The sequence below is a fragment of the Fonsecaea pedrosoi genome (assembly GCF_000835455.1).
Source record: "Fonsecaea pedrosoi CBS 271.37 unplaced genomic scaffold supercont1.9, whole genome shotgun sequence".
NCBI classification, from domain to species: Eukaryota; Fungi; Ascomycota; class Eurotiomycetes; order Chaetothyriales; family Herpotrichiellaceae; genus Fonsecaea; species Fonsecaea pedrosoi.
This window is the reverse complement of record NW_013550607.1, coordinates 226,060-240,037: the sequence shown is the minus strand read 5'-3', so window position 1 is coordinate 240,037 and position 13,978 is coordinate 226,060. Positions and strand designations below refer to the sequence as shown.

The following is a 13,978-nucleotide window of genomic DNA, read 5'->3' as shown; positions in this document are numbered from 1 at the left end:
TTCCGGTTTCTCGAGCTGTGTGCTGTGTGACGACTGGAGCAATGCTGGATCGCCGGCGACCAAGGTGTCTCAATTAGAAGTCATGTCTGGTCGCTTTTTCCTTCGGGATCGTCTCACTGATCTTCTAACCGGACGATCATCCACTTGTTGTTCTGCAACCTACAGTACGCGTGCCTTGGCATAGGACTTCCCAAGGCAGTGAAGAGCAGCATCCAAGGGCAGCTGTGGAACTCCTAGCCCATGAAACATATGTCATGCTGATCCCGGTGCTGTCCTCGTATCTTCTGTCATACAGCAAGGCTTTGCGTCAGGTCAGTGTCTTTTCCTTGGTGTTCCTGGTGGCACAAGGCTTCCGGCCTGATGACGCTACCTGGTGGCCTTCGGTGAGAACCTTGTGCTGTTCCAGCGCTCCAGAATGATCTGGCAAAGGCTTTCGGGACCTCGATCCAGAAGTAGCTGTGAGCGTGAATCCCGATTACCAACGCAAAGCTAGCCAGTCGCTAGTAAACTTTGTTACTTTTCCTGTAGTTAAAGCTCACATATGTCGGTCGCACTGGATGGGATTTGAACAAACTGCTAGCCTCAATTACCTGCATGACGATAGTCCGTCCTCAAAAGAGTGTTGCTTTCTCAAAAGCTCGGGCTCAATTCGACGTATAATGGACGCCAGGGATGACCGGCTCTCTCTTGCCGGGGGTGGGCCAGTCCTCTAGAGCCGATACATCGTCCACTTGCTGGGGGCTGGCCCCCCTGGTTGAAGGAATTTGTTCATAGTTTTCCCCAAATCGATGTTAGGCCCCATGTTGCCAATAATTTTAACCAAGTAGGGTGCTGAGGTGAGCTCCGAGAGAGAAATCAGTAAGGGAGACAAGGTTCTGCGCATGCCATTCGCCATTTTGTGTATGTTGGAAAGAATTTTGAGATTGCTGCTGCGAACGAGGTTTGGACGGGCATACCTCGTACAATCCTCCTATCTCCCTTCGATAAAAGGCCCAAATTCATGGGCAGCACAGTCGAAATCGTTGGGCAAGGCATCCATGCACGACACTCTGGCTTGCATGGCATCCAGATGAAAAGCATATGCAAAGCATGGACACTCACACTCGTCGTTCACCACCAGCCTATCGTACCTGTTCACTTATCAGTTCACTAGACCAGACCGGTTACGATCGACGAGGCGCAAGTTCGCCGACCCTGTTCAGTGGATCCCTGAGGCTCGCTAATGCTGCAGTTTAATGGAAGTTAGTTGTACCCCCATCGCTAGGTGCTCCAACAAAAGTAAATTCGTGTTGCCTGAGTCTTGTTTATGTCGAGTTTCTTCTTGGACCAACAACTTGAAACTCTTCACCCAGGTACCCAGGGTGTAGCGGAAACGGAACAAAGAGTACGGCCTCTGTGGTATGCCGCAGCTCATCAGGTTCTCCCCTCGGCTTATTCCTCCACAACAGTGTAGGCTTAAGACAGAGCTTGGTGGAGCCTTGCTCCAACTGGGAAGCACCTCCTGCAGCCCCCAAACGTGCACCAGTTGTGGGCAACTGTGGGAAGGGGCCGGCCGTTGGAACTCTCCGGAGTCTATTTTCGGGTGCGCTGTCTGCTTCGCTCGCTTTGGACCCCAGGAAACGTGGTCTATGCCAGCGCCCTGCCTCAACACTTGGTTGTTGTTGTTGTCGTTCAGCCACCAAGTTTGCGGACCACGGTCAAGGCAGATTGAAAGCTAGCTTGACAGAACAAAGCGTTTGTATCCGTATTTTCCGTACTGGCAGCAATCCACAAGGCAAACCACTGCAGCCAGACCGTTTGAGATGCAAGTCAGACGGTCCTAAGTCTCTTGTATGTAACGCTCAGCGCTGATGGCTTTCCGCCCGCTCACGGCTGTCCACCACAAAAGCAATTGGCCACCCTCCCGGCTCCTTTGGCGGCAACGCCTGATTGACGGAGGATGATGTATGAGACTTCCGGTTGCGACCCAGAGGTAAGAGCCGGTCCTCGGCGACCACTCGCCACAGTAAGGGCCTAAGCGGTTGATCGACATTGTGGTGGCACAGTAGGCCTCGTAAGCAGAGCGAGGACCACAGGCAGCCAAAACATCGGTGCACTTTACATAAGAAAGTTTCTTGTGAGATGTCTCGAGAGGCTTTGTTTCTGTCAGATGCTGGGAGGGCAGAGATTAGTGGCCACATCCGAATCTGGCAGTTTCGGCATGAACTAAGCACTGCCTGAATCGTAGCGCTTCAATTCGGTAACACAGGCGGAGTATTTGCCATTGAAACATATCAAACGGACCAACATTGGTGGGCAGATCTGAAGGAACCCCTGGTCATCCAATGGACTCGACCAATTGAGTTTGATCATCAGAGCAGGCACAGCTGTTTTGAGGACAGTTGACGTGATACTAGCCCCCCCGTGAGATCAGTAGTTATCTCCCCTGTTACCCGTCGAGGAGCTTCCGGATAGAGGCTGAGTGATTGAACCACTTTTCTTTTCTTCTTGGACACAGGGATGGCATTGCAACTCTATCACGGAGTCGGTGCCAATTTGGCTGCCAAAGCTTCGCGCTGGACAAGCCTGAGAGGATGTTGCCGGCACATTGGACAGAGGCACGAGGGTATCCAAGCGCTGCCCATACATAGGCCGATGGCAATTTCCATTTGGCGATACCTCTCCCAGCTGGTGTCCCTTACCCCAGAGAATGGTGGAGAAGGAGGTGCATGTCTGGTCTGCAATACGTGGCTCCGTTCAGCTGCCCATGTGGCTCAAGCTGAACGACGACCATGGTCGTCCTGCAATGTCGCTCGTCGCATGCACATGGTACTTGCTTCGCCATCCCATGAAAAGGATGCTTGTCAAGTTGCATACAGGTTTTGCCGATCAAGGCCTAGCTCGCCAATCGCCGTGATATACGATTGCCCGAGGGGCCCCGAGTTGGTCGTTTGGCTCAACAACCACTTCACTTTTTCTGCATCCTTCGCGAATCCTTTACTCCATATCGCTCTGATAGTGAAGTCTGCCGCGGGCACCCCAAATAACTGATCGAATTTCACTTTTGCATGCACCCAGCCAAGATTGGGCACCCTCGAGCAGGCCCTGTCTCCATTCTCAGCACATGTTACCTCCCAAAGACATGTGCGAGGCTGGATATTTCAAGCCCAACACACAGGCTAAGAATGGAACCACCTCCCTCGCGAGTCCCAAGACGATGGACACCAGAGGAAGATGCGGTCCTGCGGACAGAGGCGACCTATCAATGTAAGTTGGGACATTCGCATCTGATTGGCCACGAGACTCTGAAAGCTGATAGAAGACCAGTAGTCGCTGCTGGCTCAGTTAGAGATTGGAACAGAATTGCAACCAAACTTCCGGGTCGAATGAACAAGGACTGCCGCAAGAGATGGAGCAAGATATCGGAGAATGTGAGGAAGGGTAACTGGTGTGTATCGCAAGATTCGACGCCAGCTCCCGTACTGTACTAACACTGTCGTTTAGGGCGGCAGCTGAAGATGCGAAACTCAGAGACGCTGTTGCTGCAATCGGAACAAGGTTCGCAAGACTCGATGTCCACCCACAAATCTCTCTCCGCTAAAAGGTGTCGACAGATGGACTCAAGTCGCAGAAATGGTTGGTACTCGACATGCTGATCGTAGGTCACCTTCCATCTTTAAAAGTCGACTCGAATGTTGAAACACGAACATTGACAACTAAAACCTCACAGAATGTGCCAAGCGCTGGACCCAATGCCTTGATCCCTCTATCGACCACAGTGACTGGAGAGAAGAGGAAGATAATAGGCTGCTAGCAGAGGTCGCTGCTTCTGGTCGAAACTGGAGGAAGATTGCAGAGTTGTTCCCTGGCCGTACCAAGTTGGCACTTAAGAATCGGTGTGACCAAGACTGCCCTTCAATTGGCTCTTCACTTGTGCTTGCGACTAATTCGCTTCTGCAGGTACACGGCTCTCAGACGAAAGCAGCACTCTCAACAGATAGCAAGCAATAGCCAGAGCCCTCAGCCGCACCCAAGTTTTTCCACCCAGGTTCATCGATCAGGGAGAGACGAATTGATGCAACTATCGGACGAGCTTCCTTCGAGTGAGGAGGAGATCTGTTCTTCGATGGGATCGACGAGGCCGCCATCACGTTCCTCGAACCACAGCAAGAAATCTCAAAGCCAGGCTGACAATTTCAATATGGCCATGGATCCATTGTCGGGGTTGACGACTCCGGCTAGTCATACCGACTCAAGCGAGTTATTTCAGTATATGCCGCACACTCCCAATCAGAACTTCGGCTTTCAACATCGCGAAAGCATCGACCATTCGCTCCTGGACTCAAGCAACTTTTCACCGTTGAATTTGTCGATGAGCGAGCCCATGTTGACACCTCGACCTGAATACATGCCAACGTCCATGCTTGATGCCACGTACCCGGTGCATGCTTCAAGTCTCCCAAATGAGTGGCTTTCCGGGGGCCAAGCTTCGAACCAACACATCCAAGGCTATCCATTCCCCGAATCTTTTGATATTTCGTCCATGAGTGGGGTCGATCGACATTATGTGCCTCAACAAACATCTTTGAGGAAGACCACCATTGTGCTCGAGGATATCGAGGAGACCACATTGAGCAAGGTCATGAATATCCTTATCCAAGATAAAGCAAAAGTGAGGATGGAGACAACGCACTCGGACCGATCCTCATAACGTAGGTAAAGAGGACCCGTGGTGTGACGAGGGTTCATTGTAACATGATCAAGTTGCTTCAAGCCCAGTTTTGGGTGAAATCAAGTTGAGCGTCGGCGTTTGGGAACATTGCGGATTACGAAATGGCAGTCGGATATAAATGCATCCCTCGGTTCTTGGTGGATTGAAACTCGGACTGACGGTCACCAAGACCGTATCGGATTGATGGGGAGTCGGAAGACATGCAGCTTGCTAGTCGACATGGCAATCCAATGATCGGCCGTGATACCAGGATATTGATGCTGTGACACTTCTGACTAAGGTCAAACAAGGACGTGGTGATCCCGACACAGGCCTCAATAGGTTTGCTCCAGAGCAACCCGTGTGCCACAGAACAACGGAACAGGTGGCGAGTTGTTTTCATAACTGACCATGGATTTGCTGGCAATGGTCCGAAACCCGGTTTCCAGACAGGCTTGTACTTCAGTTGCATTGAGTGGAAGCAGTGGAAGTTTTGTCCTAGTCAAATGGGGTCAATTCGACTCGCCGTTGAAGGCACACACAAGTTGACGGTGATCGCAGCACGTCGGCCAGGATATTCGGACAGGGAGCGCAAGAAGCCAATCTGAGTCTGTTTTGGGTCTATTCCCGCGGAAGGTCGATAGATACCAATGGTCGGAACACGACAGGCGGCACTTGTCTAGAGTCCGCTATTATGAAGGAAGGGCATATTCTTCTTCTTTCAGTAATCTCCCAGCGAGGCAAGGAAGAAGCCTGAGCACTCCTTGTCGAAGATGAAAATGCTCTCTTCCTGTCAAATGCTGAATGTTGAGCTTGTCTGTGCTGTAGACCTCATCGCAGCGAGGCTCCACTCCACAAAACGAAGGGCGTCTCAGAATTAATATCTCCACTTTCGCGAGATGGTGGCAGAACAGACGACGAAATCGGACAAAATGTCCTCGGTAGGTACCCATTGACCATACGGGACTTTTTTGTGAGTCTTGTCGCATCGCATCGACCAGTTTTCGAGCAGTGTTTTATCGATGTGAGCGGCGCTTGCTCGAGTCAAGATTCAACTGTGTTCAAGGACGATGGTCAAGTGCAAGTCTCCAAGGAAAGCGACACTGGGTTCCTTCCGCAGGTGCTCGAGGACTGTTTCTGGTAGATAATCCGGATCTGACGAGAGGCTTGACATGGGTTTGTGGGGAAGACGCCAGTCAGCTATCAAGCTAGCTACATCCATACATAATAGCTCGGCTCGCCAGCCAGATGAGGTGGTGGAGTGATAAACGGTCGAAGGAAGAGAGAGGGCTCAGATCCCGTGTGGTGTGGATATGGAAGTCATCGCGATTCACGAGCAGTTGTGCATTTCTTGCCAGCGGATTGTCAGCAATGCCCATAGGAAGGGAGGGCGATCCAGTACATCAGTGGTGGTGGTGGTGGGTGATGGATGGTGGTGAATGAGCCCCCTGGTGGTGGATGATGGGGCGTGGCTGCGCATCAACTGGTGGAGGGCGCGATCACGTGCGTATCTCAACCTGTCGACCCCCTCCGTCGACCAGCCTCGCTCTGTAGATGCTTACAAAGACGACCTTGGAAAACAAAAACAGTGTCACACGGGATAGAGACACTAATCAAGGGAGGAGTGTATGCAATATATAATTACAGATTGCGGACCATTTGGGTTTACGCCAGTCCAAGGCGCCCAGGACTCTACTTGCGTGGAAAGAGGGGGGACACAGGAGAACAAGCCGTGGGAAATATGTGATTGATAGGGACAAGTCAGATACCCTTGCCGGTCTAGCTTAGCTACAGGACAATCGCTCTGAGAAGCAACGCAGTGGCTGGACACCGCAGCCAGAGCATTTTGCCGACCAGCCACTGACCACCACACCTAGTGCCGAGAGCTCCATGGCTGCTGATCGTGGTTGTCACCATCTGCTCGTCGGTGGAATACATATTCGACCTCGCAGTCCCACTTTCTTCCTCGTGGATCCAGCTCCCATGCTGCGCACCAGTTCAGGCTCCAGAACACTGACGAGGCGAACCTCAACCTCGATTGCGATGACATATAGAGCAAGTATTGTGGCGCTGAAAGTGATCAACTCGGGGCTGTGCAATTCCAAAGCAGGGGAAATGGGGCGCTTTGCACCAACAGACGCCTTGTCCAAGGGTTCAGCATCTTGTTGGTCGAGAACCACAACCTGCTGGGTTAGATGATGGGAAAGAATCCAGACTCTGGTTGTCTGCAGGGCTCGCCGATCTCTGGTCCGTGATATGTCTCTGACTGGAGAGCCTGCATTTTGTGCCGCCTCTGCTAGGATGGTGGCCAGTCTACGCATAGATTGGAGGGGCTGAGAAATCCCAATCGGCACCACAAACTTCGGATCTCACTCAGGCCGAGAGTCGGGCCTCCGCAACTTCCGCGTCCCCCTTTCGTTCCCGTCAATTGAAAATCATGCCTCCACTGACGTGGAAGAGCTGGCCCGTGACGAATTCGGCCTCTGGGCTCGCGATGAAGCTGATCATGTGGGCGACATCTTTCGGCTGACCGTACCGCTTCACGCACTGCTTTTCCATGGCCTTGTCAAATATGGGTTTCGCGTGAGGAGAGCTCCAGGTTGTCTCTGTCATGACGAGACCTGGAGACACGACATTGGCCGTCACCCCCGGACCGGCCTCGGCAGCGGTAGCCCGTGTAAAAGCAACAAGAGCACTCTTAGATGCCGCGTAGGCCGCCAGGCCAGGTTCCGGGTGCGAAACGGTACCAGAGGCTATGTTGACGATCCGCCCGTAGCCTGCTTTCTGCATGTGTGGAAGTACCGCGCGTGTCAAATAGAAGCAGCTGTCCATGTTGACCATCATGACCTTTTTGTACTCTTGAGTTGATTGCTCCAGGAGGGGGCAAAACGGGTAGATGCCAGCAATGTGCACGAGGACATCGATTCCGCCCAGTGAGGAGACCACTTCGCTGATCATGGAGCTGACTTGTTCTTCCGACGCCAGATTGGCGACCCGATAGGTCACATTCTTGCCTTCAGAGATGAAGTTTGTCTCGACCTTTTTGAGCTGTTGCTCATCCAAGTCTACAAGCACCACATTCGCTCCCTGGTTGGCAAAGAGGGCTGCAGTAGCGTGTCCTATCCCATGCGCTGACCCGGTCACAAGCACCACTTGATCGGCGTATTTGTCGCCGTAAGTTTTAGATGGTGGTATATTAGCTCCCTGTTGTTCCATGTTGGCTACCACTTCTTCAGGTTTTGAAGGTCAAGTTCCAGCTGGTACTTGGTGATTCGAGAGGATTTGCGAGTTCTATTGTGCCACACGTCCTTCTGCAGCGACCTCATATTGCAAAAGTATGCCGCCGTCGGTGACCGAGGATGGAGGATCATGCTGCTCGTTTGGGTCATCGCCACCTCTTTCGTCATCTCCTGGACATGCATCTGGACCGACAAGTCCCTGTTGCCGTTTATGAAGGCCGCTGAGTCTGGGATTTGGTGGATCAGAGACAGGTACGCGGTACAGAGACACCTTTGGCGGTTAGTCGGCGAAGTGATCTGAGAGGGAGTGTTTGCTTGGCGCAGGATTGTTTGTTACTAGCCATGAGTCTTATAGAGTCCAGACCCATTCGGGGCTTTTTGTTATTAAGCCATCGACCTCCGGAGGGCTGCCTTGGGTGCTTCTAGCAGGGCAATGGCCGCTACTCCAGGTGGAGGAAGCATTGCCGAGCCTTCTTCCTCAAATGTTATGTGCTGTTTACTCGGTACTCCCCTGCCGTAGGTCGGGCAGATTCAGCCTCGTCCTCTCAGAGGCCGACCGGACTGATATCCATTTGTACAGATGCATCCTATACATTCTCTTAATAATGGATACAGGAAGCTCCTAAAAGGGCCTTGACATACGCAGCCAAATTGGTTTGATCACCTCGCAGTCATTCATTTCATGCATTTTTACGGCTTACAAAACCTTCAACAAGCCCAAAACTACCGAGTACATTGCCCGCCCCCTACAACTGCTCATTCACAAACAAACCTGCCATGCCCTGTCCCGTGCCGATACACATGCTGGTGACGAGGATCTTCTTCTTGGTCCGTCTGGCCTCGCTCAATATCGTGCAAATCTGTCGTGCTCCCGTGGCGCCCAAGGGGTGACCCAGGGCAATGGCGCCACCGCGGGGATTCATCTTCTCGTGCTCGAGGCCGAGTGTGTTGAGACAGTAGACGGCCATCGAGGCAAATGCCTCGTTGATCTCGAAGATGTCAATGTCGTCCTTTGTCAGGTGGAATTTGTTGAGCAGTTTGGGGATGGCGGCCGTGGGTCCGATACCCATAATCCGTGGGGGAACGCCAGCGACGGTGGCGCCGCAGAATTTGGCCATGATGGGTTGACCGAGTTCGAGAGCTTTGGAGCGTTTCATGAGCAGGATGGCAGCAGCTATTTTTGGTTCCAGATCACGTCAGTCTCTAATTCGTTCTCCCATCCTATCGTAGGGATATAAAACGTGGGAAGTGCTTACCTCCATCGGTGACCTGACTGGCATTTCCACCGGAGGTCTTGTCGCCGAATTGCGGCATGGCGGGACGAATCTTCAACAGACTGTCGAGCGTGGTGCCGTATCTGGGACCCTCGTCCTTGGTGAGGGTGATCTCACGGACCTCTCCCGTCTTGGGATCCTTGACCTTTGTGGTGATGGGCACGATCTCATCCTCGAACCAGCCGGCTTTCTGGGCGACCTCAGCCCTCCGGAAACTCTCGCAGGCGTACTCGTCCTGCATTCTGCGCGAGATGTTGAAGTCATTGCCGACGTTTTCCGACGTCTGGATCATGGGCTGTGTGCAGTCGGCAGCTTCCTGGTTCGCCATGATCTCCGGGGAGAAGGGAGTGTCCTTGCCGGCGGCGTTGCTCATGGACTCACCGCCCATGGCAATGCCGATGTCGATCGACCCATTGGAGATCTGGTTGGCGATGTCCTGCACGGCCTTGAGACCCGAGGAGCAGAACCGGTTGACGCTCGAGGCGGCGGCGGTATGGGGGAATCCTGCGGCCAACATGGCAGCACGGACCTTGTATGCAGCGCGCGGGTCACCGACCTGTGCATCACCAAGACGGTATCAGCCTTCTACTCTTCTCCTGTTCGCCCATTTCCCAGATTTCTCCCGGGTTGTCATATCTTACATTTCCCAAGCAGATATCCTCGACAATGGCAGGGTCGATTTTGCTCTTCGCGACGACTTCCTTCAGCAGCGCCCAGACAATGTAGTCGAGGTCGGTGTCCTTGAAGCCGCCCTTCTTGCCCTTTGCGAGGGGTGTCCGGATGGCGAGGGTGATGACAATGTCATCGGGGTTCTTCTGGGTGCTGCATGTTGACAAAAGCGCCACTGTCAGCGACTGCACAATCAGAGAAGCTACACAGGTAGCTCCGGAGCTGAGTTTGGGTTGGACTGGACTGGACTGGACTGGACTGGACTTACATAGCAGCCACACCGGTCTTTGAGGAGGAGAGGTGCGAGAAGATGGAACCGAGTCTCTGTGTCGCCATTGTGATTCTCTTGCTTTGGATATACAGCTACAGGAGCAGTTTTCAGATATGGAAGAGCAAGTAAGGAAGAATATGGGGAGGAGGAAGAAGAAAAGGGAAAGAAGATGACAAAAAAAGGTGACTTGACTGATTTGATGATTATGATCCCCAACTTTCACCTTGTCCTTCTTGCTACTCTTGACATTTATCGCCGGTGGACGATGTTTGCCCCAGATTATCGCCGCCACTTGACTACTTGAACCTCGGCATTTTGCTTCGATTATTTACTACTTGGGCCCTCCCAGACTCTTTGTCTGTTGTTAGCCCCGCCCCGGGGGTGTCGGGAAGGCGTAGTGGACATTATACATGCCTAACATCGCCTAGGGGCTGTCTGTCCTGTATCTACGAGTACGAGGACCTTACCAGTCACCTCGTATCCCGTAGATACCTGCCGAGTACTTGTAGTTGCTCGTACTGGTAACCCATCGTTGCCTGCCGCTTTATCCACACCACTCCGACCTCTCAAGATCCGGTGGAATCGGGACTCCGGTCTGATCACAAATCTCAAACACCTACCACCACAGCACCACCACCACTCACAAAGCGTACTGTCAAGACGTTTGTACTGCAGACCTTCGTGCGTAAGAAGCGTAAGAAGCCGGGACAAGGGCGGCCACCGGTGCTGCCGAAGTCAACCCCTCCGTAGATACCATATGTACCTTGGTTAATTACTTCCTTTTACTCTTCTCTGGCTACTGCTCGGCAATATGCCTTTCGCTCTCTTCTCTGCAAAAACTTCCATTTCATGTCTTCGGTACGGTTTCTCATTGGTCAATCTATCGTTTCCTATTTCATTCTAGTTTGCAGATGTTCTTCATGGGAAAGAAAAAGAGGACAACCTCTGGCAAAACGAGACACATCCCCAGTTGATCACGCTGTCTAGTATTGGTATTGACTCGCCCTGAGGCTTTCTTTCCATCCCCAACGCCTGAAAAGAAGATCGTTTTCCCATTCGCTATGCATGACACGTTCCACGTACGTCCGTCCATCCCTCATAAAAGCCGGTGGTCCAGGGTCCATGCCCATAGACGTGGATGGGCTACCCCATCTATGATTAACCCGCGTCCAAGTCGCGTGGGAAGACAAGATGCTGTATTCCGCCCAGAATCGGTCCGACATTCTATTTCTCCTCGACGCTGTCGGGCTTGATGGCCTCGCCATCTGCATCCTTCATCTCGGTATCTTTGAGCTCGTCCGATGGTGCATCCGCCCCTTTCTTGGCCTCCTCTTCCGCCTTCTTCTTGGCTTCAGCCTCTGCTCTCTTTTTAGCCGCCTCCTCCTCTTGCGCTTTGAGAATTGCTTGTCGCTCCTCTTCGACCTTGTCTTGGTAGCGTTGGATCACGGGACCTGCAACAAATCGGATCTCGTCCATCTTGGCCACATACTGTGCCTTGGTGGCATCATCACCTTCATCATACAACCAATCCTAGCAGAAGTTAGCAACAAGTTTTGGCTTCACAACGAAGCGCACCGGGGGAAATGCTTACCTCTGTCTGCTCCAGCTTCTCTCGGATCTTGTCCTTCTCTTCCTGACTGGCAAAATCGGCGTATTGTTCTTCGATCTTGCCCCGGAGCTCATAGATGAATGCCTCCAGCTCGTTCTTCTTGTCTTCAGTATCTGTCACGAGCTTGTCTTCCATGTACATGGCATTTTCCAATTCACCAAGTTGAGTCTTGGCTGCCTCATCCAGCGACGCAGTTCCTGCGACCAGCTGCAGCTCGCCTTTGCGCACTTGCTTCTTGACCTTACGCATCTTGGGCTTGGCCTGTTCGGCAGAGCCGTTGGGTTGATCGGTCTCCATGGCGTCGCCGTCTTTCTTCGCTTCCGGCTCAGGTTCCTCCACTTCGACATCCTCCACGTAGTAACCGCTTTCGAGGTTGAGGATGCCGTGCAGGTTCAGCCGCGCCTTGAGTTTGCACACCATGAAATCGTCCTTTTCGTCAGCCTTGACTCCTTTGACGGAGAAGCGCCCGATCCAGGGGTTGATCTTTCCGGGAAGCAGTTCCGGCTTGGCGTACCGAGCTTCCAGATCGAAGGGCTGTTTGCGGTAGAAGGTTAGGATCTTGGTAGAGGGCATGACATTGCCCTTGTTAAAGACGGTCAAGCTCGTATCTTCATCCGGAATATCCGGTGATTGCTCCCAGGTGAACTCGATGGGGTAGGTGACGATGTCGTGGACCGAGAAGTCTCGGACACGGAAGACAGGTGAGAGGATGGCGCAACTGAATGCGCAGCCCCGAGCGATAGCTTCGTCCTGATTGAGAGTGAAGGAGAGAGGCTTGCCAAAGAATTTGCTGATTCGGTCCTTGATGGACGGAACGCGAGTGCACCCACCCACCATCTCAATGGCATCGATATCTTCAACCTTTACCTTGGCTTCGGCCAGGGCCTGTTCAAGAGGGGCAGTAACTCGATCGAGAAGTGGCTTAATCAATTCCTCCAGTTCGTCACGTTTCAACATGGCTCGGACATCCTTGTCATCCATCAGAGACTCGATGCTGAGAGGGGCCTGGGCATTGGCGGAAAGGATCTTCTTCAGCTTCTCGGCAGCCGCGGCGACACGGGTGATGGCCTTTGGATTGCTGGTGATGTCGAGCTTGAACTTCTCTTTGAATTCCGCCGCAAAATGGTCTACGAGGGCTTTGTCGATGTTGCGTCCACCGAAATGCCGGTCAAACGTGGTGGCCTTGACAGCCAGCTCACCCTTGCGGAATTCGACAATGGAGCAGGTGTAGTCGCTGTAGCCAATGTCCACAAAGCACACTCGACGTGGCTTAGCCTCACCGTCGGGAAGGTCGGATTTGGTGATACCGTAACCCAGGGCGATGGCCGTATTGTCGTTGATGAGGCGGAGGAGTTTGAGGTTGGCAATCTCGGCGGCATCGAGCATGGCTCTTCGCTGGGTATCGGTGAACCATGGCGGGCAGCTGATGACCACGTCCGAGACGGGAAGTTTTAGTTCCTTGCTGGCCGTGTCTCTGATCTTCCCCAAATACATGGCAATCAATTGGACGGCCGTGAATTTTTGCTTCTCCCCGCGGTATGTGACTTCGGCTCCCACCTGGCCATTGACATCCACCAAAGGTGCAGTAATGTACTGCTGCTCGATGGCGATCTCAGGGTCATTTATGGTTCGGCCGGCGAGGCGTTTCAGCGACGAGATGGTGTTTTTGAGATTCGAGATTTCCTGGGTCTTTGCGGCTTCACCCAGGTATCGACTCTTCGGACCAAAGCCAACCAAGGATCTAAAAGGGCGCACGTCAGTCTCTGCAGTCATCTTCACGGTAAGGCTAGATCAAGGGTACTTACGGTGTAGATCGGTTCGACGTCTCATTTGTGATCTGGTGAGCAGGCGGGTTAGTTATTTGTGTTTACAATTTGAGACTGGTCTTCTCTTGAACAGGGAAAAGGACAAGAACTTACAATGTCGATACCTTTGTTGCGCGCGACACCAATCTTGGTGCTCTGGGCTCCAAAGTCAACGCCGACGACGCTCATTGTCAATGGCGCCTCAATTCAAAGTAGAGGGAGGGGAAAAAAGGTTTCTCGAGGTATTTGTGTTGGTTGCGGTGATGTGATGGGAGAGATTTTGAGAAGAGGAAGTGAAATCGTGGGAGACGAAACAGGTGGTAGAATTAAGCAAAGAAGAGGGATGGTGATAAAGCCACTGTCTTCTTCCAACAGAAAGACGGCGACAGCAATTGACTTGGAGGACAGATACAAATCAGAC

At 52.6% G+C, this 13,978-nt stretch overlaps 4 protein-coding genes across 4 annotated transcripts; 1 reads left to right on the top strand and 3 right to left on the bottom strand.

Annotated features, from left to right (window-relative positions):
* Nucleotides 1-3,164: 3,164 nt before the first annotated feature.
* On the top strand, nucleotides 3,165-4,690 carry Z517_12190 (uncharacterized protein; the record flags this gene model as incomplete). Its single annotated transcript, XM_013422604.1, has 5 exons — nucleotides 3,165-3,246; nucleotides 3,307-3,431; nucleotides 3,547-3,637; nucleotides 3,710-3,875; nucleotides 3,940-4,690. The coding sequence occupies 5 exons, from the start codon at nucleotides 3,165-3,167 to the stop codon at nucleotides 4,688-4,690; spliced, it is 1,215 nt and encodes a 404-aa protein (XP_013278058.1).
* A 2,424-nt stretch (nucleotides 4,691-7,114) lies between these two features.
* On the bottom strand, nucleotides 7,115-7,906 carry Z517_12189 (uncharacterized protein; the record flags this gene model as incomplete). The annotated part of the gene is made up of 1 exon (XM_013422603.1): nucleotides 7,115-7,906. The coding sequence occupies one exon, from the start codon at nucleotides 7,904-7,906 to the stop codon at nucleotides 7,115-7,117; it is 792 nt and encodes a 263-aa protein (XP_013278057.1).
* Nucleotides 7,907-8,675: 769 nt separating this feature from the next.
* On the bottom strand, nucleotides 8,676-10,208 carry Z517_12188 (uncharacterized protein; the record flags this gene model as incomplete). The annotated part of the gene is made up of 4 exons (XM_013422602.1): nucleotides 8,676-9,103; nucleotides 9,186-9,759; nucleotides 9,845-10,025; nucleotides 10,141-10,208. 4 exons carry the CDS (start codon nucleotides 10,206-10,208, stop codon nucleotides 8,676-8,678), a joined length of 1,251 nt encoding a protein of 416 aa, XP_013278056.1.
* A 1,159-nt stretch (nucleotides 10,209-11,367) lies between these two features.
* Z517_12187 (uncharacterized protein) lies at nucleotides 11,368-13,746 on the bottom strand (the record flags this gene model as incomplete). Its single annotated transcript, XM_013422601.1, has 4 exons — nucleotides 11,368-11,673; nucleotides 11,735-13,493; nucleotides 13,558-13,589; nucleotides 13,672-13,746. 4 exons carry the CDS (start codon nucleotides 13,744-13,746, stop codon nucleotides 11,368-11,370), a joined length of 2,172 nt encoding a protein of 723 aa, XP_013278055.1.
* Between the last annotated feature and the right edge of the window lie 232 nt (nucleotides 13,747-13,978).